Source organism: Lactuca sativa, chromosome 1, assembly GCF_002870075.4.
Source record: "Lactuca sativa cultivar Salinas chromosome 1, Lsat_Salinas_v11, whole genome shotgun sequence".
Taxonomy (NCBI): domain Eukaryota; kingdom Viridiplantae; phylum Streptophyta; class Magnoliopsida; order Asterales; family Asteraceae; genus Lactuca; species Lactuca sativa.
The window spans coordinates 33,109,498-33,136,572 of record NC_056623.2 but is presented as its reverse complement, the minus strand read 5'-3'; the positions used below and the strand labels follow the sequence as shown (position 1 = coordinate 33,136,572).

At 32.6% G+C, this 27,075-nt stretch overlaps 3 protein-coding genes across 3 annotated transcripts; 1 reads left to right on the top strand and 2 right to left on the bottom strand.

Annotated features, from left to right (window-relative positions):
• Nucleotides 1-3,568: 3,568 nt before the first annotated feature.
• Nucleotides 3,569-5,785, bottom strand: LOC122194778 (uncharacterized). Its single transcript, XM_052769429.1, has 4 exons — nt 5,686-5,785; nt 4,327-4,925; nt 4,101-4,242; nt 3,569-4,009 (listed from the first exon to the last, which is right to left on the bottom strand). Exons 1-4 carry the CDS (start codon nt 5,716-5,718, stop codon nt 3,860-3,862), a joined length of 924 nt encoding a protein of 307 aa, XP_052625389.1. The 5' UTR covers nt 5,719-5,785; the 3' UTR covers nt 3,569-3,859.
• Nucleotides 5,786-18,140: 12,355 nt separating this feature from the next.
• LOC111913608 (L10-interacting MYB domain-containing protein-like) lies at nt 18,141-19,287 on the bottom strand. The gene is made up of 3 exons (XM_052765354.1): nt 19,283-19,287; nt 18,767-19,064; nt 18,141-18,692 (listed from the first exon to the last, which is right to left on the bottom strand). Exons 1-3 carry the CDS (start codon nt 19,285-19,287, stop codon nt 18,141-18,143), a joined length of 855 nt encoding a protein of 284 aa, XP_052621314.1.
• A 2,980-nt stretch (nt 19,288-22,267) lies between these two features.
• LOC111913553 (triose phosphate/phosphate translocator, non-green plastid, chloroplastic) lies at nt 22,268-25,444 on the top strand. Its single transcript, XM_023909274.2, has 9 exons — nt 22,268-22,742; nt 23,299-23,421; nt 23,497-23,649; nt 23,794-23,879; nt 24,285-24,369; nt 24,458-24,577; nt 24,670-24,738; nt 24,875-25,004; nt 25,084-25,444. Exons 1-9 carry the CDS (start codon nt 22,356-22,358, stop codon nt 25,152-25,154), a joined length of 1,224 nt encoding a protein of 407 aa, XP_023765042.1. The 5' UTR covers nt 22,268-22,355; the 3' UTR covers nt 25,155-25,444.
• Nucleotides 25,445-27,075: the final 1,631 nt, after the last annotated feature.

Genomic DNA, 27,075 nt, shown 5'->3' with positions numbered 1-27,075 from the left:
AATCCGGGTAGGCACTGTCAACACCAAAGTCTATGTTATCACACATGTTGCTTATGAAACCAACCTCTGTGTCCTCACCTAAACAATATCTTAACCTCATCATGAACCATCTCCATGATTCTTCACACTGTAAGGTTCCCAAACCAAGTGCTAAGAGTAGTGGCTCATGATTTTCATCTAAAGCCACTGCGAAGTACATTGTTGTCAGAAAGCTCCCAAGAAGGGGTAAATAACCCACATATATCAGCGGTATCATGCACCTAAGGAAGGTACGAATCTACATAAAAACGAACACATATTAGTGTTATGTAAGAATTAATCGACATACATTACCATGAAATATTGTATAACTCAATAAAAGAAGTATGTTATACCACGCAACCTAAAGCCACAAAACAGAATTGAAAGCGGTTGTTATCGGTTTTCTTAATGGCTGTGAAGGTATTAGGATTTGTTCTTTGAAGGTTATGCAAGAAAATTGGTAGTTGAGAAAAGGTTCTTTGGCTGTGACTACTCATTTTCAATACCGATAATTGTGCTCTACAATGATCACACAAATGGAATTATAAATAGAAGATATTGTATCTCTACTGATCAAAATTCATAGTTTAACCCTTTAAATTCGTAGTTGAACATTTTGAATTCATAGTCAAACCAGTTCATTTCATAGTCAAATTTCACTGACCGACATGACAATACTACAGAATGTACTTGTCTGCATTTCATAGTTGAACATTTTGAATTCATAGTCAAACCAGTTCATTTCATAGTCAAATTTCACTAACCGACATGACAATACTACAGAATGTACTTGTCTGCATTTCATAGTTGACCTTTTTGAATTCATAGTCAAACCAGTTCATTTCATAGTCAAATTTCGCTGACCGACATGACAATACTACAGAATGTACTTGTCTGCATTCCATAGTTGAACTTTTTGAATTCATAGTCAAACCAGTTTATTTCATAGTCAAAAAGAATTGTCCGTAATATGATTTATTCTATAAATGGGTGTCACTCATTATGAAAAGATTTAACTGAGAAAGTAACTCCGATTTAAAAGAATAAGAAGGCTAATGGCATACTGCAATTGTGGAGGAGAACGTATCGTTAGGATTTCGGGTACAGCTAAAAACCCAGGAAGATTGTTCTACGCTTGCCCGTATTTGGTATCATGTTCTTACCGTCATTCAAATTTAAACCCTCGTGTTTACATGACACAAATTTATTTTCTTACTGTGGATATTAAATTTAACAGGGACCAAAATGCGGGTTTATCAGTTGGGTTGATGAAGAGAAGGACCAATCTTCTATGGTAATAGCTAAAGTAGCTAACTCTAATAAGCTCTTTCAATCAGAAAATAAGAAGTTAAAGATAGCGTTGGTTTGTAGTTGGGTGTTGTTCTTGGCAGTTCTTGTTTACAAGTTGTAAGCTTTTCAATATTGTTTTTATGGTTTTGAAGTTGTTAGGTCAATAAATTGTTGTATTTGTAACGTTAAAACAAATGTTGTGGTCGTTCTTATGTTGAATTTATTGATAAGTAATTAGTAGGTCATTAAATTGTTGTAATTGTCGTAACGTTATATTTTTTGTCATCCGTTGAGTAAACTCTAAAGATAAACTAATAATGAAATCCAACATTAATTTGTATATACATTTATATAATCCAACTACAGAGGAGCAAGACTAGACCCCCAAATAATTTTTGCCATCCGGAGACGGAACTCTAAAGCTGCGTTCTTTGGGTCAATAAGAACACGTATTGGTTGACCCGAAACCAATTGCTCCATAAACATACAAAGAAAAACACCGCAATCTCCCAAATGACTACTTTGTTGGGGAACGTTTTCTTCATAAATGAATTGCATATTCAATGGAATCCTTGGGATGTTCCTCCGCGCCCAATACTTAATCTTGTCCAAATAATTTGCCACCCGACGTTCAAATTTGCAAAAGATTCCTTCGGATTGGAATTTTTCATAAGCACCTCTACCAAGACTGTCATAAATATGCACTTCCATTGACGCTAATCGTAGTTCCCCAAATAGCCAATGATTAGGGGATGAATGAATCGGCAATAAGACCTGTATAAGGATCAGAAAATAAAATTATGTTTATTTACATCACAATACAAAAACATAACAAAAAAACGATATTATTTTCAATATAAACTATTAAGTTTACCGTATCAACATCCCACCAAGCAACCATGAAGTTGGGGTATGTAGCAATACCAGCCATAAATGCCCTCCAGTCCTGTCCTTCTTCCAAAGCATGAGAAACAAAAAAATTTGGAGGCATTATTGTATGTCGGTCGCTCTCAAACCGTCTCTCCATCAAAAGTCGGTACCAAATGGTTATATGCTGCACACATGATACTCTTGTTATTGACTAAAAAACAATTAACTTTTAAAAGAATTAATTAACAATTTATTTACCGCTGACTCCAACCATCCGTCGTGTGTATGCTCAAACAATGAGCTCCAAAAATCTCTATCTAACACGAAATTAAACAAACGATGCTGCACATCGTATGAATGAAATACATAATTTTGGATGACATCCTCACCGCCTGCTACGTAAGGTTGCAGGCGCAACCTGGAGAAGTCATGAGCAACACCAAAAACTGGAGGAGGAACTGGGCTTGTTGATTTCATACCAACCTTCTTTTTTGTTCTTCTTTTTTGTTTCGGTGTCGTGTGCAACTAAAAACAATATTCAAATGTTTAAATGTATATCTTTCAGATAATTCACATAAACATAAAATCAACAGTTTATAAATAAAACGAATACCTCGGTGTAAGGAGTGCATAAAAATTGTGATGGTTTTCGACTCCTAGGTTTATCGGGTGTAACTTCTTTGTCATCATCATCATCATGAAAATAATCTACATTTCCCATTATTATAAGTTCATCTTCATCCGGCACATCATCATCAAATTTGTTCCCTGCATTGTCATTCCTCTCCTCCCACTCCTACATTAAAGATAATATTTTATACTTAATAACGAAATACACATAATTTAATAAGCAATAATATCTAAATAAACAAAATATTAATATTAATGTAACTATATAATAACCTCTTTAACTTCACTATAATCGTTTACATCACACACATCATCATCAAATTTGTTCCCCGCATACTGAGTACTCTCCTCCAACACCTACATTAAAAATATAACTTTTTACTTAATAACAAAATACACTTTATTAAAAAGTAATTATTAAAATCGTAAAGGTAACATCTATAACAACCTTGTCGTCTTGAGTATCACCAAAAACATTTTGAGTTGTATTGTTTTTATTCATCACTTCATCTTGCACAACCTATATTTTCAAATATAAAATATGAACACAGGTATTCATATATGTTAATAAAATTTAATAAATAATGTAGCGTGTAACTAACCTGTTCATCATAATTTCTTTGTGACACTGTCGGTTCCTCAAAAATAATGTCGTTCCAAAATTGTTCATTATTCACTTCTTCAAAAAAAACCTCTGTAGGTTTTTGTTGATTCATAAACACATGCTGCTCCAGTGCATGTACCCGTTTCAACAACTCTTATAGCTTGTGTTTCCCACTGCCCCGACCTCTACCATGAGAGCGACCACTGGACGACATACTAGACGAAGATTCGTCTTGTCTCCTAAAATGGTCCCGTACTGGGGATGGAACTGCTTTCCCTTCACCATATACATACTCTTGAAATGACATATAATAAAAAGATGTCATCTCACCATCACCCGGTAACATGTTTTGTCTTGGTGGTAGCCCCTCCTAAAAAATTAAACATATTAAAAATGCATATAAAACTATAATAATCAACTTTATTAATAATAAACGAAATATTTTTAAACATGCATCTTTGACCAAATCTTGTTCACGTCAACCCATTTCAATTTTTTTGTTCCGCTCCATCTTTTCATCCGAGGCAAGTCTTTATTTTTTCTCAATGCAAATCCACATGCACGAACAGCCGGAATCATCTCATATATCCATATCTACAATTTTGTACAATAACAGTAATAAAAGTTAAAATAAAAATAAAAAATATAACAATAAAACAATTTAAATATAAGAAAATTTTTATACCCTAATTGGAGCCGTAAATCCTGAGACGGAATACTTTAAAGTTTGACCACGCTCAGGAAGTGATAAATAATGATGTATCTTATTCCACGGATCCTCAAGGTCAACATAAGTAAAATCCCATAGATAGCTACCCCAAGCGAAGCTAACAAAACAAAAAAAACAAAATTGATTATTATATAAATTATAACTTTAATAAAATAGAACTTTTAACGTAAAGAAAATATACCTATTCCAGAGATCCAAATTCTCAGCCAAATAAAACCAATCTTGTGGCACCCGATCGTTAACTTCTTTGCCCAAAAAACCTTCACACAAAATGTATATCAAACATACTCTAACTGCATCAAGGTCGTCAAGTGCTAGGAATGTTTGATTTAAAATTAAACTTTTCAGGTCGCCGATTTTCACCGAACTATTAGTATGGTCCGGAAATAGCCGTTCACGCAGTAAACATCTTTTTTTACTGCTTATTAATTTTTCTGACCCTTTTCTCCCAATGTTTTTTGGATACTCCCCAAAATTGAAGCCGGTAATCAAACAAAACTCTTCCGGCCCATAAACCATTTTGGTATTGCCTACTCGAAAATATAAACGTTTTATTCCATCTGGAGATAAAACAGGGTCCGGCCGGATCTGATGAAGGAACATTTTATGAAACAATAAAGCGTCCCCTTGTAAACGAGGGACATCAATAAAATAGCCAAAGACGGTATTTCTGAAAATAGCACGTCGGGCATCATCTAAAACTTCAAAGACTTCCCATATGTTACCGCCAGAGCCTTTTAGGTTCGCAAAGGCTTTCGTATTCATTAAACTAAAATCATGCTGCAAAAAAAAAACACAAAAACAAATTAGATAACTAAAAAATATATTTTTTTTTAAATATATGATTACGAACTGCAAATACTTTCTTAATTACTAATATATATATTTCCCCGATAAAAAACAATAACATACACATATATAAACAATTTTCCAAGTTATACAACAAATATATTTACGATAGAAAACAATATCATACATAATTATATTTAATAAATATTTTCAACTTAAACATATTTTCAACTTAAACAAATTTTCAACTTAAACGACAAATATATAAACAATTTTTATCTTTCTAATTAAAACTAACATTATATAACCATATAAACAAAAAAATTTAAAAATAAAACGACAACCAAACTAACAATTTTGCAAGTTATACGACTACTTTATACAAATTTTTCAACTTATACGACAAATAAAAACAATTTCTAACAATATATATACGACAAATTTTCAACTTATACAAATGTTATACGACAAATATATATACAAACAACTATTTTGCAGTTTATATAAACAATTATAGGATAAAAATTTACAAGATTTCAGGTTATACAACAACTAAAAAACTACAAAAAATAACAAATTGTAAACATTATCTACGCAGTCTCTACTTGTCTCTACTTGCATTTAAACTTCAAGTATACTAAAAATATACTAAAACTATCAAACACAACAAAATTACCCTTTTTTAACACTAAATAATACAACAATTGATAAAAAAAAATAACTTTAAACATTAAAAGAGTTAAAATCTAACCATATTTGCGGGATTGTTGACATAATCCTCCATTTTCTTCAAAAACTAGCCAAAATTCCGAGAGAAGCCCAAAGTTAGAGAGAGTTTTTGTGTAGAGAATGGTGAAAATGAAAAAAAAAATGTTTTTATACCTAAAAATCACCCATTTCTGTGCTTCAGGCACTTGTACATTCGCAGATGAGATGCCCATTTCGCAGATGGGACCTTCTCATCTGCGAAATGGGTGGCTAAATATGTAATCCCGATTTTTTTTGGCTATTTTTGTAATGCAATTAGTGTAATTGGCTATTTTTGTCATTTTCTCTTCCAATAATATGTTTTTAAAGTTGACTATTTTAAAACCTTTATAACCGGAAATTCAAGATTTAAAATAGGGGAAAATTTATTAAAATTAAATACATTCTATTTCAATGGATTTAAGTTAATTCTGTTTGACAATTGGAAAGCATTTATTAGAATTAAATATATTCCATTTGGGGAAGATAATGTCACCAATTTGATCTAATGGTGGAAAACATAAGATTGAAATGCAGTCAATGACCCAGATTGTTTCAGATGATATCATAAGATTTTTGTTTTAATATATATTAAAGATAACATAATTATTGATATGCTTATTTAATGAGTTTTTTTAAAAAGAAAAAACTATCAGGTTTAAATTTTGAAGCCAAAAACTATAAATAATTGAATTAAATTATGAACAATATTAATTAGGGTTAATGATGACATAGATCGTCAAAAGATGTCTTGAAGGAGATGCTTGCTTCAGTTTGTAGAGATTTGTGTGAAGCCAAAGCAAATGTATGATAATTGTAGATGCAAGAAAGAGGCAATACGCAAATTCTAAGAATACATGAGAAAAAGGAACCACCTTATGGTGCTACATTCTGTTATAAACACACAAAACATCAATTGAAGCACAACCATTGGCATAAGGAAGAAGAGGATTAAGGAATTCTGGTTTAAGAGAAAAAATATAGGAGAAAGATGGGGACAGTTATTCATGTTTTTGGCTAGATTTATGGAGAAACTGATGTCTCATATATAAATAGAATGACATGCTTTAATTGATAACATAATTGCCGATTTTAAAGATTCTATAATTAAATGTAATTATGCCCGAATTGTGAAATATATTTTTGAAAGTATGAATAGATTCTATAATTTAATGTAATTGTGTTTGAAATATAATTGGTAAATTTAAAGATTCTATAATTAAATGTTTGAATTCTATTTTGAGAAGATGATGTCATCAATTTGATCTAATGGTTAAAATCATATGATTGAAATACAATCAAGGGTCTTGATTGCTTCATTGGTAAATTAAAGGTTCTCTTTTAATAATATTTAGAGATAAGAATATTTATACATTAAACATATTTTTTCTAAAGTAAAAAGCAACTTCAAAGTTTTTTTAGGTACACTTTATTTGCGTAGAATTAATATCTATATAAAACAATTATCAAGCAGGAGAAAAACATGATAATAATGTTACATGCATATCTTCCACCCTTCAACCCAAATAAAAGAAACTATTATACTTTGAAAATGAAATATTGATGTATTTTAAACTATTGTGTATTATAATATTATTAAGGCAAGCGACTGACCCATAATGTGCACTTAACGTCAAAACCTGACATAAGGGTGAAACATATTTAACACCAACGTCATACAACCCAACAATAGGTCATGTCCTGTATTAGATTAAACACAATAAACAAATTTTTCAAAAGTACATATTACTCACAACAACCTTTTTTCTTGACAAATATATACTTACTATCCTACACCAACAACATAAATATCATCCTCATGAAAGACAACACATGGCACAACATTTTCAGTATACTCTTCGTTCTTATACACTCACATACACTCTCGATTTTTTACAATCTAAATTGGGCTTTAGAGTGTAGTCATGAAACCACTGCATAAATATGGTCTTCGTAAATAACCAAAGTATTGTAAGCTCCAATCAATGCTTTCACATGAATACATGTCAAAATATATGTTATGAATTGTGAATGTCTAGTGAGTAATAATGTGATTTCACATCTTTGAAGTAAAAAGGATTTGAACACTCATATAACAAATGGGAAAACCCCAAAATCATTTGAAAAAACTTCTAATAAAAATAAGTCATCAGTCATAATCATACACAAATAAGATAGTCTTTAACTCATTGAAAAGTCTTATTTCGTTAGTCATTGGTAAGTTATCATTTAATCATAATTAAATCAAAATATAACACCATTAGTTGTAAAAGATTAAATACGATGCAATATGTTTCTAACCCTTTCCCAAATCACTCACATATGTCAAACCTCATAAGTTATAAAGTGATAAGTGACTCTACATCATCATCATGTGAGAGTGTCCAAGCAAATAAGACATGTTTGTCAAACATTACAAGTGAAACTCTAAAGTTATAGTTAGGATAATGTGCCCAAACATGAAATCCGCATACAAAGTCGTTAGCCTTGCATGCAAGTGAGTCGTTTTATATAGTACCATCACTTGATCATTTGACACTTTTAGTCACCCGTCATCATTGTCATCATTTACCATGGATTTTTATGGTCGGACAACTTAAGTCGGTTACATCCTAAGATGAATGCACAATTTCATGAGGAAATTCATTTGTAAACCATCATATCCATTTAGTAATAACAAATACTATTTCAAAAATATCATTTTCATGAATACACACATAGATACATGTTATATTTCACATAGCAAGCAAGTTAGTAAACATTTAAACACACTTTATTTCCTAAACTCACCATTTGTTAAAATGGGGACATGTATCCGGTAGTTACTCACATTAATAGCCTTGTGTGTTATTCCACCTTCTTCCAAGTTATATTACTTCTTAATCACCACTTGTTGATCACAGTCAAAATGACTATAAAATGACTAAAATACACTTATTAGTTGCCTGTTTTGGGTCTTAAATACTTGTATTTAGTCATGGTTGCAGAAATCGGGATTAATCGTTTGACGTTTTCCAACCGTCGAGGATTAGGACATTAATCGGAAATTTATGATTAATCGGGTTTGGCGGGATTAATCGACCTTGGCGGGATTAATCGGTCAACAAAAGTAAAAAAAAAATCAAAAAAAGTCAAAAAATGTAAAAAAAAAAATTAAAATTTTAAAAAAAAATCAAAAAACTAATATTTTTTTTTTACTCCAAAATTTTTAAATTTTCAAAATTTCAAATATTATACCAAAATGTTCATATTTTCGTATTTAAAAATTTCCAAATTACAAATTTTTTTATTTTCTAATTTTGAAATACTTGTTTTTCTTAAGATATATTAATATTTAATTAATTTTAATATTTTATTAATAATCTATGGTCCCCGATTAATTCCCGTCAAGACCGATTAATCCCTTAACACCAGTCGACCGTCGAGCGATTTTTATAACCTTGTATTTAGTATAATTAGAAGACGTGGAAACAACTCGAGGTCAACTAGACAAGCCAAAATCAGATACAAACATTTTTGAATTTGCTTGAAAGCTCTGTCTCACCCAGTCAAGACGACCTATGTCCACGAGCACGAGGGGAATATTCTTTATTTCAGAGTTCTAAAACAGATGTTACAAGTACAAATTCACAAAGATTCACTTATCACTCTAAATTCAAGACATACAAATGACTTAACATGCATCCCTATTTATACTTAAGGGATCAAACATAAAACCCTAATAGGCCAAGCCCATCGGGCCATAGGTCAATGAAAGGTGTCAACCAATCACATTTCGCCATGCATCAAAATTTAGAACATTCATCCATGTCACACAACACATGAGCTTCAACAACACACATGATGGATCACCTTGAGCCATAATGGATCATCATGTTGCACATGTGATGCATCATGAACACTAGTGGCGCATCATCCATCATGGTGACACAACATGTTATATTCCTTAAGCATCACCAATTTATGAGCATCATAGAGGACTTTGTGACTCATTAGGGACATCATGGCTCATCAGGGGACCAAGATGGCCAATCTTCATGCAAGCATGGCATAATTCCTTCCCATTTGGCGTAACATTAATCAAAAGTGGCGCAAGTTATATATATATATATATATATATATATATATATATATATATATATATATATATATATATATATATATATATATATATATATATTGTAACACCCGTTTATTTATTAAATAAATAAATAAATAAAGGACTTGTAGCCCTAAAATAAATAATTATGTATAAAAGGATGGTCTCGAAGAGCTAATTGCCACCATTTTAGAAGTCGAGGGTTAAAAGTGTAATTTTCGGACTTAGTTTATAATTATTTATGAAGATAGGGGCTCTGTGGTAATTATTTGAATTTAATTTAAAAGGAAATGGGGTGGAATGGCTGATTATGTCATAACATAACTGAGAATTAGGGGTTTAAAAGATAAATTATGGATTGATTTTGAAAAGGATTTGTTGAAAGAAGGGTTTTTTAGTAAAATTTGGACTTAAATTGTAAAGGAATTGAAGGGGCAGGGTTTAAATGGAAACTTATAGACTCCTAATGAAAGGATCTTATGGAGGAGGGCCCGAAGCTGTCATTATGGAAAAGATGAGTGAAGTACCGAGTATATAACTTTTCTATCGGGCAAACCCTAACCCTAAACCCTCCTTTATGTTCCAGCCGCCACCTTCCTCCTTCTCCATTTCCGGTAGCGGCCACACCACTAGAGCCTCCTCAATCGTCGTCCCGCCTGCTGTCGCGTCGATGAAAGCCACCACTATTGCGCTACTTCCGTAGGCGTTGTGTACACTGGGAACCCCATCGAGACCAAAGCGGGGGGCGTGATCGAAGAAGAAGAAAAGGCCGCAAACGACCCTGATGCCGCCATTATTGCATCAGCTGCCGACGAAGAGCGTGAAGCGACGGAGGGAACGCTGAGGATGTCGGGAGAAGATGGAACATGGCTGTGACGTCCCGAAACCTTCCTTTTCTCCATTTTATTGCTGCAACGCTGCCTGAAGCCGCCGCTGCCGTCACCACGCACCACCAGGTGGGTGGTTGCGTCCAATTTTCCAAGCACGGGTGTATGGGTGTGTTTCTATTTCTGATGCACATGTATGTCGTGGTTGTGTGTTATTTCAGAGATGTGGAGATGGGTTGCGTGGCCGGGAAGCCGAGAGCTGCCATTGCCACCACCATGAGGTGGTGGCTGCCACCCCATGTCACCGCAGGCCACCACAAGGGTGGTTGCGGGTGTGTATTATTTAGTGTAGTGTGTGTGTGTGTGTTTATTTTTAGTATTTTCTTTGTAAATTGTAAAATGAGATAAAGAAAGGAAAGAGAAAACCACCACCTTCAGGTGGTGTCTGCCACCACCGGCCGCCGTGTCGGGTGGCGGTGCGTCTTGCCTCTTATGATTGATTTTTTTGGGCTTAGTGAAACCCTAATGGGCTCAAAGGAGCTCTAATGGGCCCAATGAGGCTTAATGAACTCTAATGGACCCAATAAAACCCTAATGGGCTTAATAATATTTTTAGTGTGCTTAATAGGCCCAATAAAGCCCTAATTGACATAAAAGGCCAACAAATTGATAAATGGGCTAATAACTGGATTGGAAAACCCTAATGCCAATAAAACCCTAACTTTAAGAATTATTTGGATCACACACAAGAATTATTTAATAACTCGAGATATTAAATAATAAACATTGGCAAAGATTAATCTAAGCGATAATGGACTTAATGGATTAAGTCCTTAATGGGTTAAGTAGGAAACTTAACCCTAATCATCATTTTATGTGAAACCCTAATTTCACTTGGGTTTATTGTTGGGCCTTCCTTTTGGGCCTTGATGATGTGGGTTATTAAATGGACTATCCAAGATCAAGCAAATGGTCTAGAGTAATTTAATGGGCCTAGGGTAAGGCCCATGTAAGGGGCTTGGGCCCAATTTGGAAAATTGGGCCATAGATGCGCCATAGTTTGGGCCTTAATGATTATATGATGTTCGGCCTTAGAATGAGACCATGTATAGGCCTAGGCCCAATTTGGAAAATTGGGCCATATGTTGGGCTTTGTTTCTTAGTTGGCTTTGTGTTTATGGATTGGGCCTTGTTGGGCTTAAATAAGCCAAGCATGGAGTAATATAGTAATTATCCAAGTATGTATTATGGTTATGTGTTGGTACCCAATTATTAATTGGGTGTTATTTTGGTGATTGACAGTTCGGGAATCTGTCAACCAATAGCTGGGGTTCAGCCTGCGGGACTTCAGCAGTGTGGGATTGTGACTACGGGACTTCAGCAGTGTGATGTGAGTTACCTTCCAGTAGCGGTGGGTCTACGGCCACAATGTCGGCCTACCAGTAGGAGTTGTATGTTAGATGATTGTCTTTGTGATATCATCTAGGTTGCTACTACCTGATATGTTATATGTTGGCATGATATGTATATGTGATAGTAGTAGAGTTCGATTGCTAGGACCGAAGGGTAGGTCAAACACCCCAGATATGTCTGACAGTATGTGATGATATGTTTATATGCTGGCATGATATGTTATGATATATGTGATAGTAGCAGTAGGGGGTGAAATAGTCCCCGGTAGTCGGGTGAAATAGACCGACGGGTATGTCAAGCACCCCATAATGACTTGACATAGGTAAGTTAGACACCCCAGAATTGTCTGACAATACATTATGTTATGCTATGTGGTAGTAGTAGGGGGTGAAATAGTCCCCGGTAGTCGGGTGAAATAGACCGACGGGTACGTCAAGCACCCCATAATGGCTTGACCTGGGTATGTCAAACACCCGATAATGGTTTGACCTAGGTACATCAAACACCCCATAATGGTTTGACCTAGGTAAGGCAGGCGCCCCAGAATTGCCTAACATTATATTGTATGGTATGTGGTATGATGGGGGAACTCACTAAGCTTCGTGCTTACGGTTTTTAGTTTTGGTTTCAGGTACTTCTTTTTCAAAGGAAAGGAGCCGTCTTGATCGCAGCGCATCACACTATGGTTTTCCGCACATGAGAACTTTGGGATTACACTCTGATACTGTTTTATGATAACATGATTGATTATTTCTACTTTGGTTTTGACATGACATGATATTACAAATGTTTTATTACACTGTTGGTTTTATAATTACGTATTTAAAAATGAAAATTTTGGCTTGTATTTTTGGGATGTTACACAAGGTGGGTTGCACCTGATCCTACATCGGCTTGGAAGGAGAACGAAACATCTCCTTATAAGGGGTGTGGATACCTTCCTTGTCACAACGCGTTTTAAAGACGTGAGGGCAGCAGATCCCATAAGAACTCTGCAGTTAAGCGTGCTCAAGCGGGAGTAGCACCAGGATGGGTGACCCCCTGGGAAGTCCTCGTGCCGAGTGGCCCAAAGCGGACAATATTGTGATACGTGCCAGAGGGGGATGTTACAAATGGTATCAGAGCTAGGGCACGAGTCAATGTGTTCGACAGGGACGTCGAACCCTATAATGGGGGGTGAAGGTGGGTTGCACCTGATCCTACATCGGCTTGGAAGGAGAACGAAACATCTCCTTATAAGGGGTGTGGATACCTTCCGTGTCACAACGCGTTTTAAAGATGTGAGGGCAGCAGATCCCATAAGAACTCTGCAGTTAAGCGTGCTCGGGCGGGAGTAGTACCAGGATGGGTGACCCCCTGGGAAGTCCTCGTGCCGAGTGCCCCAAAGCGGACAATATTGTGATACGTGCCAGAGGGGATGTTACATATATATATATATATATATATATATATATATATAATAATAATAATAATAATAATAATAATAATAATAATAATAATAAAGCTCTTAAAATCTTAAACACTAAACATACCTCTCTCTCTCTCTCTCTCTCTCTCTCTCTATATATATATATATATATATATATATATATATATATATATATATATATATATATATATATATATATATATATCTCCAAAAACTAAACTTTTCGTTTGTGAGAAATAACTACTGTGGCTAAAAGGATATGATTTTATGCATGATGTATAAGTGTTTAATGCATGAAGTCCAAATTAAATCCCCCAACTTTCTATAATCCCTCACTTATAACCTCTACTTTATACAACATGTCACTTGCAACCCTTCTACTTTGTAAAATGATATTTTTTATTTACTTTTTAAAATATCACTTTCACTTGCATTTACCTTCAACTTTGTAAAATATCACTTTCAGCCTTTCATTTTTTAAACTTTCGTGTTTATCTCGGTCCCCTTAAAATTTATTGTAGCTAATAGTACAAGTGGTAAACCCTTTAATTTGTAAAATGATATTTTTATTCTCTTTTACTTTGTAAATTATCACTTCACGCCCTTCAACTTTATAAATTATCACTTTTACGGTTTTACCCCTTTATTTTCTAAACTTTTGTATTTATCCCCGTCCCCGTTCATTGTAACTATTAGTCACTGTTTTGAAAATCGGACCGGACCGACCAGTTCAACCGGTTTAACCGGGAACCGGTCAAGGATCCGGTTCTTTATGTCCAAAAAACCGTTTGTTTTTAAACCGGTAAAAACCGGGCGGTTCAATGAAAACCGGTTAAAACCGGAGTGGTTGAACCAATAAAACCCGGCTCATGTATACCAAAATGACATCTGTATGCTGAAAATTTAACACGTGTTGGTTCCTTTTAATAAAGGAGGTCAGCCTTAAAACTTTCATTCAAGCGCCGATGTGGGATGAATTCCCTTTCATTCCCTCTTACTATTAAGCCACAGCCCTTTACATTTTTTTTTCCATGTAATAGATGTGGGATTAAAACTCATAACAATAAACAATCACATTGCCACTTTCTAATACTTTCCCTTTGTTTTATTAATTTATTTTGTTTCCTCTTTATTTTTATTTTTTTAATATATATATATATATATATATATATATATATATATATATATATATATACCCGGTTTTTTAAGCCGGTCCGACCGGTTGGACCAGTTGAGCCATCGAACCTTTAAGACGACCGGTCCGGTTTTCAAAACCTTGCTATTAGTACAAGTGGTAACCCCTCTACTTTTAAAATATAAATTTCACCACCTCTACCTTCAACTTTGTAAAATGTTACTTTCACCTCTCATTTTCTAAGTTTTTGTGTTTATCTTCGTTCTACAAAATTCACTAAAATTGAATGTAGTGAATAGTACAAGTGGTAATGCACAATATACAAGCATATCAATGCTTAAAGTGTAGTTTTAATCCCTCAACTTTGTATAATCTGTCATTTTAAACCCTCATATTTAGTAAAATGGTTTTTTTTCATACTTTTACTTTTTTAAAATATCACTTTCACCCCTCCGTTTTCTAAACTTTCATGTTTATCCTGTAGTATATATAAATATGATTTTTCCTCCTATACTCTGTAAAATGCATTTTCCACCCCTCTATCTTTTAGAAATTTACTTTACACTCTCAATAGAAAAAATCACTATAGTTGATACTATTTTATATAATCCGTTACTTGCAACCCCTCTATTTTGTAAGATAATATTTCTATTAATTTACTTTTTAAAGTATCACTTTCACCCCTCCACCTCCAACTTTGTAAAATATCACTTTTACCTCTTTATCTTTTATCCTCAACTTTGTATTATCCATCACTTGGAACCCTTCTATTTTATAAAATGATATATTCCATCTTTTTACTTTTTTAAAATATCACTTTCACCCCCTCCGTCTTCAACTTTCGAAATTTCACTTTCACTAATTCGTTTTCTAAACTTTTGTGGCTATTCAGTATCTCCGTAGTATATATAATCTGATTTTCTCTCATCTACTATCGTAATTCGTAAGAAAAACACTTAAAAACCCGCGCCAAAGTGCGGGCTCAAGTACTAGTGTGTGTGTGTATATATATATATATATATATATATATATATATATATATATATATATATATATATATATATATATAGGAAATTGATTGGTATCGTATTACCGTGGTATTAAAAACTTTATATAGGAAATTGATTGGTATCGTATTAACATGGTATTAAAAACTTTGTATCACTACCGTACCATGATTATTCAATTGGTATGATACTACCACTCAATCATGTTGGCTACCACCAAACTTACCAACATTTTTGATTCAGTTGGTAACATGTTAGTTGGTTTTTCATAATATTTTTGTCATGATATTTTTGTTGGTCTTAGTCCATGAACCCCAAGTTCATCAATAATTTCATAAGTAGTAAACAAAATATATGATTACATATTAGTTTTTTGTTAAAAGTAAAACACATGACTTAATTATAGGCGCAACTCTAATGATTAAATCAGTGCGGACATATATGGAGCAAATGAGGTCCCAGACCGCTACTCCAATATTGTCCACAAGTGTAAAAAAATATATTTTTTATTTTATATAAGTGCACCTGTTGTCCAAAAAAAAATTATAGGCGTAACTCTAATGTTTAAAGCTAGCTAAGCCCACCACCAAGTTAGAAATAAAATATTAGCTCACAGCCAAATTAAACCCAATACCCAATTCTTTAGTTATAGGTGTAGCTATAAGCACAATCGTACAAAGCAGGAAAAAAAAAGAGTTCGGTCCCGTTTGATAGTTGTTGGCTGAGAAAGTGCTGACTGAGAAATGTCTGTCTGGGTAAGAAATCCTGACTGAGTAAGAAATCATGTTGTTTGATTGTACATCTGACTGAACGTGCTGAGTGATGAAAATGACAATTTTACCCTTTTGTTATATATATAAATGGATTAAATTGCTGAATAATTATAAAAACATACATATTGTCATACAAAATATAAATTACACACAAATAAAAAATGTCATACAAAAAGTAAATTAAACATAAATCATTTAATATCCAAAAAAACATAAAGAAATTTAAAATAACATAATAATTTAACGTAAAGTAGGTGAGAGTAATTGATTTGCAATCTGATCACGCAAAACACGCATATATTCAATGGCTTCTGGACCCCATTATATGCCTTGTATGTTTTCTCTATCGATTCCCCCACCTTGGACGTCAGGAGTAACCATAGTGTCCTCCTCAAAATTTCTAAACAAGTCATCTTCTATATTGTACTTCCTTATAAAATTATGGACCGCGACACAAGCAATGACTATGTCTCTTTGCACTGTAAAAGGATAAGGGGTCATTTGTTTTAAGATTGGGAATCTCGCCTTCAATACACCATAAGCACGCTCAATAACATTTCTAAGTTGTGCATGAGCATAATTGAACCTTTCTTCTTTAGTTAAAGGTCTGCCTCTTCGAAAATCGGCTAACCAATACCTAGTATTGCGGTATGGAGCCATAAACCCACGAGTGTTTGTATACGCGGCATCACAAAGGTAATATTTATCTGCAAATGAATGTGAAATATATTATATAATGACACATATTATATAAAGAAGATAGATAATAAAAATTATATAAAGATTACAAACCTGGTGAAGGAAATGGAAATCCATAAGTCGAATTGAATGCAACTTCTTTCAAAACTCTTGAATCATGTGCTATACCTTCCCATCCAGCCCAAACAAAGGTGAATATCATATCAAAATCACAAATTCCAATTACATTTTGAAAACATTCTCCTTTTCCTCTTCCCCTATAACGAGTTTGTTGATCAACGGGTACAACCGCATGTACAAGAGTTCCATCTAATGCACCTATTGCTCCGGAAAAAATATTTTTCAACCGTCTATGTCGTTCCGAGTTATGTCTTGTTGGATTAGGAGTTGTTGGTACTATAATTTCTTTTGCAAAACACATCATTGCAGTTAGGACCTCGTGAAAACATTGATGAATCGTTTGTGTGGAGTGATAAAATCTTCCCTTAACCGCACGAAAACGTTCATTATGTCCTATAACGTGTAAGAACATAACCATCTTCTCTTCAATGCTAATTGTCCTACTAGCTTGCAACCAATTTTTTTGGGTAAAATGGTTGCATAACAATGCAAATGCCTCTTGTGTAAGACGCATCATATCGAAACATTGTGTAGGGTCTCCGTACATCAAATCTTGCGTATACACATACCCGCTTGAATCGTTATCTCTAATTCTATGGATTCTGATTAGTCTGCGCCGATTTAACCTCAACCAATAAAACACAAGTAAAAGAAAAGCTACAACTTCACCATCGGAAACCATACTTGACATGTTACAAACAATTAGGTAACATGTTAAACTAAAAACAAAATCATGCACCAAAAAAATTAGTAAACATCATCCAAAGTAACAAAAGGCATATTCAATATCCAATAACATATCATCCAAAGCAACAAAAGTCATATAACAAAAAACCAGTAAACATCATCCAAAGTAACATCCAAAAAAGTCATCAAACATAGGATCCAAAAGTCATGCAGATAACAAAAAGTCATGCAACAAAAAAACTAGTAACCAAACTTTTCTACCGGCACCCATCAAAGGTAACCATACTTCCTACCCGCACCCATCACCCACGACTCACAACTAGTATGCGAAAGTCGTAACCAAACTTTTCGAACATCAGCACTTTCACCAAATAGCAAAAGAGCAGTCTTGTATCTTTCATCTTCTTCTCCCCATTCCATTTTGTTCAATTTCTCCATACACGCATCAACATCCTTATCCATTTCACTTTTTTCAATTCTTTCATTTTTTTCTACTAACGACCTTGCAAGCTTGACAATCTCCTCTTCAACTTCTAATGCCCTTGCATATCTTTTTTTCCCACCAACTCTTTTGTTTCCACCAACTTTTGTATTTTTTGAACGCCCCGAAGATTCTTCACTTACACCTACGTGTTGTGTTGAGGTTTCCATTGGAACATCATCATCAAAATCATGGACACTAAATTCTTCTACAGGACGAGGGACTGTAGAAGATGGCCCCCAACTTTGAAAGCCGTTTGAGGTCGATCCTTCAAATAGTTGTGTGCAAAGATCAGGAAACAGCAGGGGTCTAGTTTTCAATGACAACACGTACTTGTTCAACTGTTTACAATTTTTATGATTATTAATATTTTTTATAAAAATAATCATAATAGTATTTGTTATAAAAATATTACCTTCCCCTCTTCCTTCCATTGTTCATCGGTTAGATTAAATTTATTTTTTATAGGATCATATATATTGCCGGTTTTGTTTTTCAGTTTCACCCAAGCAACATATTTTGATTTGTAGTAGTCAAAGTGGTTTCTCATTTGCTTCTGATCAACCTCTTTACCGTGTTCGTTTATCAATTTTTCGCGTACTGTCTTCCATGAACTAGCCTTAAGCCCAGAACCCTCACGACCATTAGTGGTTAGTTCATGGATACATGCATCAAGAAAAGTTTTGTCCTCACTTTCGGTCCAAACCAACATCCTAAAACATTAAAATTTAAAGTAATTTATCATAACTTTTATCATAACTTCTACCAGTGAATCAACATCATCCTAAATAATAATAGAACAATTAAGGTCAACATAGCTTATAAACAAAAAAAACAGCTTTCATAGCTTATAAACAAAAAAAAATCACAACATTGGCTATACATAAAAAAAGATTCCAGATGTCATAGCTTATAGACAAAAAAAATTCACAGCATTGTCAATAGCTTTTAGATTTCACAGCTTATAAAAAAAAAAAATCACAGCATTGCCAATAGCTTTCAGATTTCACAGCTTATAAAAAAAATCACAGCATTGCCAATAACTTTCAAATGTCACAGCTTATAAAAAAAATCACAGCATTGCCAATAACTTTCAGATTTCACAGTTTATAAACAAAAAAAAAATCACAGCATTGCCAATAGCTTTCAGATTTCATAGCTTATAAAAAAAAAAAAAAAATTCACAACATTGCCAATAACTTTCATATTTCACAGCTTATACATAAGAAAAAATTTCAGATATTGTTCCAAACCAACATTGCCATCATAACTTTTAATTTCACAGCTTATAACTTTCAATTTCACAGCTTATAAACAACAAAAAAATCAGATTTCATAACATTACAGGATTAGAACAAGAATAATTTTCAATTTCACAGCTTATAGTTTTCAATTTCACAGCTAATAAACAACAAAAAAACCAAATTCACAGCATTAGAACAAGAATAATTTTTGATTTCATAGCAGTAAACAAAAAAAGAAAAAAAAAATCAGATTTCATAACATTACAGGAAATTTTGATCTCATAGCGTTAGAACAAGAATAATTTTTGATTTCATAGCATTAAACAAATAATTTCATAGCATTTAAACAAAGATGATTTGCTGATTTCATAACCAATTTAAGATTTCATAACCAATTTTGGATTTCTGATTTCACAAATCATATGATCGAAGTACCTATTTTCACAGAAAAAGCTGAGAATCGAACCTGTTTCGATGTGTTTCTCGTTGAAGCTTGAACGGAGGGAAGGTCTGTGGTTGGTAGTCGGACTAGGGGAGGGACAGCGACGATGGAGAGCGACGATGGAGAGATTCGATGGCGGCCAATTTGCTTGTTGTCTCTCAATTAGGTCACGATAGGAAGCAAGAATGGAAAGGGCACGAAGGTAATTTTTTGAGTCAGCTATGTTTTTTGGTCTGACTGAGAACCTTATGAGCCAGATGCTTCTTATTGAGAAAGCTATTCACCAAACGGGTTTTGTCTGACCGAGTCAGCCCAAATCGCTGACTCGGTCCCAGTAAGACAAAAACAAACAGGCCCTTCATCTTTGCCTCCATGTGAAGCTGTGACGGAAACATCAACAGGAAAAGAAAAAAAATCCAGAACATATGTACCGACAAATGTCAAATTTAAATATTAAGATGTAATAATTTGTTTAATGTACTATTACTTTAAAAAAAAATTATGTTATTATATTTGGATGATTTTTTTTTGTGCCACTGCTATTAAAAATATATGCGTCCGCCGCTAGATATAATATTACATCATACATATTATAATATAACTTTTTATGTACAAAAATATGAAAGCGAATGCATTAAAACAACATTATAAAATACATCCAATACGTGGATCCATACCAAACACAACGCCATTAAGAAACTCAATATTACGTGTCTGGACTCATAAATGGTCTATATCCATAAACATGGGTTGTAAACTACAGTAAATGCCAAAAGTTTAAAGACAAAAGTTTAATATAACTTTTGTTTGTACATTCCATTAAAGCCATTTACTAATAAAATACCCATCTTCCGAGAATTAAAATTTAAAATTATTAATAGCAAACCGTATGGGTTGGGAAGAGTCAGATAATGAGTCAAAATAAATAAATAAATAATATTTTTAACACCGGATAACACAGCTTGGGTCAATTTTGTTTGTCTAATCACTTTTTGTTTGATTATTTAGTATTTTATATATAATTTTTGTATTATATTATTGGGGTTAATAACTAATTTGTGTAATATAATTACTCGTTTTATTGAAAATATGAAACATAATGGAATTTATACCAATTTGGCTGCATGTTCAACTAGTTACAAAAATTTAGTAACTTATCTATAAATAAAACGTTTAAAAACAATTAATTTTTTTTGTATAATCATATATCTTATAAAATTCTTAGTTTTGATTATATTTTTAATATTATTTTAATTTTTAGAAACAAAAAAAAAACTACAAAATTAATCCTCATTTAATAATATATAATTATTAAATATTTTTTAATTAAATTATTTTATTAAATATTAAATAATATTTTTCTAAATATCAAATTTATAGTGTTCGTATATTAATATTTTACACTTTTTAAATTGCATAACAAATAACTTTTGTATATTTTTTCTTTAAATTAAAACCCCGACATATTTTTTGTTTCAAATAAAAACATTTTCAATGTTTATTTAAAAAAGATAAATAAAATAAAAGGGTTTTAAAAAATATTTTTCAGATAAAAATATTTTCAACGTTTGTTTAAAAAAAGATAAAATAAATAAAAGAGTTTTATATTATATATATATATATATATATATATATATATATATATACTAGGTGTAACATCCATATATTATATGGGTTTATTTAAAAAAAAATTAAATATGAAATTTTAACAATTTAAAAAGTTTGAATTTATAAGAAAAATAAGAAAAATTTTAAATTATTAAAATTAACGAGACTTTAGTGTATTGAATACATTACATATATAAACTCTTTCTAATAATTACTTTATATATATATATATATATATATATATATATATATATATATATATATATATATATATATATATATATATATGTTACCTTACATATTAAATGAAGAATTTTAATTTAATAAAATGAAAATTACAATAAAATGACAAGTGAAAAATAGAAAATTCTAAAAAATGACATGTATCCAAATGAAGGAGAAGAGGACATGTGGCAAAAAAAACTTTCGTTTATTAATGAGGATATATATAAATTAGTTAACTGTATAAAATAATTATTTTAAAAAAGATAACTATTAATAAGAAATTTATAAATAATTAAATTGATAAAAATACGATATAGTAGATGAGTTATTGTGAATGCGCAGTTTAATTTTAAAAGCGTGATTATTAATAAACATGTTTTAGTTTTACTTAAAATAAATAGGAAAAGGGACAACAGAAAGCAAAATCGTTTTCCCTCCTTTACACGGTCTTCTTCCGTTCTTCGGCACCGCATCCATCACGCTCAATGCTTCACGGTGCCGTCACCTGCTCCGGTTCAGTTTCGCTTTCCGGTAGACGTAATCACAGTTCGTTTTACAGATACGATCATATTTCTCTTCCATTTCATTCGGAATCGTCGATCGCTTTTTACTCAACTGGTCGTTTATCGCCTTCATTATGTTGCTCGCATTCATCATGGAAGCCAGGGGGTTGGATTTTGAGTCGTTCACCGGTTATAAAGCGTGAATCATCTGATGTTTTTGAAGTCAAAGCGACGTCCGTTCCTGATGACGCCGATGAAAGTGATGCGGCGGCTGTGGCGAAATCGAAAATGGCGGAAACGCTAGTGCTTGGATTGTTGTTCGGAGTCTGGTACCTTTTCAATATCTATTTCAACATCTATAATAAACAGGTTTGCTTGTTTTCTTCTTCTAGGAAGCATTATACGTTTCATCTGAATTTGGTATTTAATTGATGTATGGAGGACGAGTATACATAGTTATATATGCATGTGAAAATCAATTTAATCATAAACCAATCGTGAAATGATTTTGTTAATTTAAATCATCGAGGATCTACTTGTTCCGAATCATTTGTTTTCAGAAATTTTGGAGTAACTCTGTAGAATCAGTTAATGTACTCCTATCGTGACTTAAAAAAATCATCTAAATCTAACATATTTTTTTGTTGGATCATGAATGATTGATATGGTGCTAGCAAAATAACTTGATCTAAGCGGAGTAGATATGATGATGGACCCACAAAATTATAATAAAACAGTGAAGTGGTATGAACATACATAAGAGTTGTTTAACCGATGAGATTCCAAAGTGAGAATATTAACTAACCTTTGAAAAATATTTTAGTTTGAATGGTACTTGAATCCCATTGGCTGACTTTTTTCATTGAACATAAAGATAAGATTATACAGTATACATGCTAATTTCATCCCTGATCAATGTTTACAGGTTCTTGAGGTTTTCCCAAATCCAGTAACTTTGACTGCAGTTCAGCTTGCTGTTGGGACTACCATTATATTTTTGACATGGGCATTAAATCTTCATAAATGGCCGAATATCAGTCGTACACAGGTATGCCATTCATATGAAGAAATTGATCAAATATATTTTATATTTTTTTATGCTAATTTAATTACATGTACCCAGCTTGTAGCAATCCTCCCATTGGCTGTAATGCACACATTAGGCAATTTTTCAACCAACATGAGTCTTGGAAAAGTTTCTGTTTCATTTACTCACACAATCAAAGCAATGGAACCTTTTTTCACGGTTATACTATCTACTATGTTTCTAGGAGAGGTTTGCTTTCTATCTATATCCATACATTTTTTACTAGTTTTTAATCAATTGACACGGTTGATGCGGTTTATTTTCATTTAAAAGTTGTATATTAATATATTTTGTCCCATATATGTATTGAATCCTATTTCCCCCACTGAACAGATACCAACAGCATGGGTAATGAGCTCCCTTGTACCTATTGTTGGGGGAGTGATACTTGCATCTCTCACCGAGGTGTCCTTCAATTGGTGAGGGCACAGTAACATTTTGTTTTTGTTAATGCAAAAATAGCACTGTACTTTCATTTAATTACGTATTGTGGCATCCTGCTTTAATTTGTTTCTGATACAGTATTATATTTCCAATTCTTTTCTTATTAAACTATTAAAGCATTGTATTTTGCAAATCTACCAAGCATAGCATCGTACTTTTAAAGTTTTCGTTAGTAGGACATTATACTTTAAAAACTTTATCCATTTATGAGATTGCAACTTTCTTTGTATTTGGATGACATTGCTGTAAGATGAAGACATAAAAGTAGGATGCTATAATAAACACATCAATGGAAGTGCGTTGCTGTTGACCCAACAACAAACGTGACATCACTATCATTAATTCTTATTATGTTGTAATGTTTTGCAATTGGGAAATAGGCCTGGATTTTGGAGTGCAATGGCATCCAATTTGGCAAATCAATCACGCAATGTTTTGAGTAAAAAAGTTATGGTTCAGAAAGAGGTAATCTATTCTTGGCTAATAATTCTTTCTGTTTATTGATGTGGTATCATGAACTGCAAGTATACCTAAGAACCTGCAAATTTTACAGGAACCATTGGACAACATTACCCTCTTCTCAATCATAACAATTATGTCTTTCTTCTTGTTTACCCCTGTTGCCTTGCTCGTTGAAGGAGTCAAATTTACCCCTTCTTACCTACAATCCGCTGTGAGTATATTAATAAAATCAAGCACTAATTTGTTACCCTGTGGTTTATATTAATAACATCAAGCCATTTATTCCCTCTTTTATATTTTCAGGGGCTAAACCTCAAACATGTGTACATTAGGTCTCTCCTTGCTTCAATCTGCTTCCATGCTTATCAGCAGGTAATCTAAATTCTAAATCAATACAAATACACCTATACTTTGAGTGGGCTTTAATTTTGACCTGTTTGACCTAATTCTTTTATAGCTCACTTTTTGTGATTTTGATTTCACCCGTTTGATAAAATTTGCCATATAGGTTGCTTACATGATACTGCAAAGAGTATCTCCAGTTACACATTCTGTAGGCAACTGTGTGAAGCGAGTAGTGGTCATCGTATCCTCTATCTTCTTCTTCCGCACACCGGTCTCATTTATCAACTCCATAGGTAAAATTTACTATAATGCCCTTCTCTTGTATCTTTTCTTAATAAACCAAAATCCAGCACTCTCACAATTTTCATTCAGGGACTGGAATTGCCCTTGCCGGAGTATTTCTATACTCACAGGTGAAACGCATCAAGCCCAAAACCGCATAAACTTGTTACTTGTGTTTACAATAAAATTTGAAATCTTCTGGTAATAGATTCCACTACATTGTTGTTAAAAAGACAACAATACCCTTTGGTAGATATTCTGAGTAAAAAAACTTCATTTCCAACTGTTGTTTTAGTTCATTTGAAGGTTATATTAGTGATACTGATGTTGAAGCACAATGTATAGCTTTTTAAGCAATAGAAATTTCGAGGATCTCCAATTGATTACAAGACTATGTAATTAACCTGGTAACATTTTTTTTTCCGGATATAATAACATATGAGTTTGACAAGTCGTAAGCATTTGTATATATAATTGTTTTTTTAGCTTAATTTTTCATTTTATATATCCAATCACTAGAGAAAAATGTAATTATAATCATAAATTTATAAATAAATTAATTTTTTTCCAGATATATTAACTTCTATGTCATTTTACTAGCATACCTCAATAACAAATACCAGTCACAGTTTCAGATTCATACTGTGTTATTGGTTGCATCATGTTCGTTTCCTTATATACCTCAAGTAAAAACCACATATCATATATGTTTCACAAACTAACCACATATCATATATGTTTCACAAACTACTTTCAAAGTCATTTGCAACCAAATGTCCACCATTTTGCAATGCCAAGTTATCAACTGGACTCCATTATCTACAATTAGAAAATCTTCATTTTACCAAGGGTTAACTTAAAAAAGATGACTTGTTGTTGAGGGACAAAAAAGATACAAATGCATGTTTGGGATGAAAAATGTTAAAAGTTTCTCGCAAGGGGACCCAATCCATAGTTTTTGACATACCACATGGACAAAATTTGTAATTTCTCTAAACTAAAAGATGTTACAAACCCTGGAATAGCAATAAGAAAAAGAGAATGGATTGGATGTTGAATCCTTTTACAAACATCTTTGCTGGAAAACCTTTTCAGGGTTGTGAGGAAAATCAATATGCATTTTAGAGGCAGAAAGCCAATCTTTGTCACTGCAAACACACAATTTGCCGAACTAGTTATAGACTAGGGTTTATTTTCATTCCATGGGGATAAGTGTTTTTTTTATTCATTACTTGATGTGGTTGATGGTTTGTAGGGGACAATAAATATAAGATTTAGGAGTAGGGTTACTCGGTGTATGCCTTATTCGTTTAAAAAAGATGTTATTTTGGAATGAAATTTCATTATATATATATATATATATATATATATATATATATATATATATATATATATATATATAATTAGTAAAAATATAAAAGTATTTAAAACTATATTTTAATTAAAGAGATAAAAAAATATAATTAAAAAGAAGATGTTAAATATATATTGAGTGATCAATAAAAATTAAAAGATATGCTCTCCGATGGTAAACACAAGCATTAAGTTTTGTATCTAATATTGGAAAAAATCTTTGTGATTTAAAAAACTATTATTACTATTATAACTCGTAATTACTACTATTGGTATTATTAATATTGTTATAATAATAATTATTATGATTACCGTCAGCTTTACTATTATTTCTATTTATATAATTGTCATTTTATGTAGTTTTCATATATATATTTACACAGGACGGATTCAATGCTTGAGACGGGGTGGGTGTGGGGGGCATGTGCCCCCAATGATATGTTTTTTTAATATAATTTATTGGTTAATTTAATTCAAAAATTTATACATACAATACCATGCCCCCATTAAAATTGGGCTAGGATCTTCACAAGATGTAGTTTAGGAGCATTTTTGGCTGAAGGAAAAAAATTGACAACTAACTAAATTAAATCCACTTTGATGCATATTATCATAATATATTCTCCTACAACTAAATGATGAATGCGTCATGACTCATGTGTATGTATGTTTATGGAGTCGAAAACATGATATTTAAGAAATATGTATGAAGTTATGAACATATGGCAG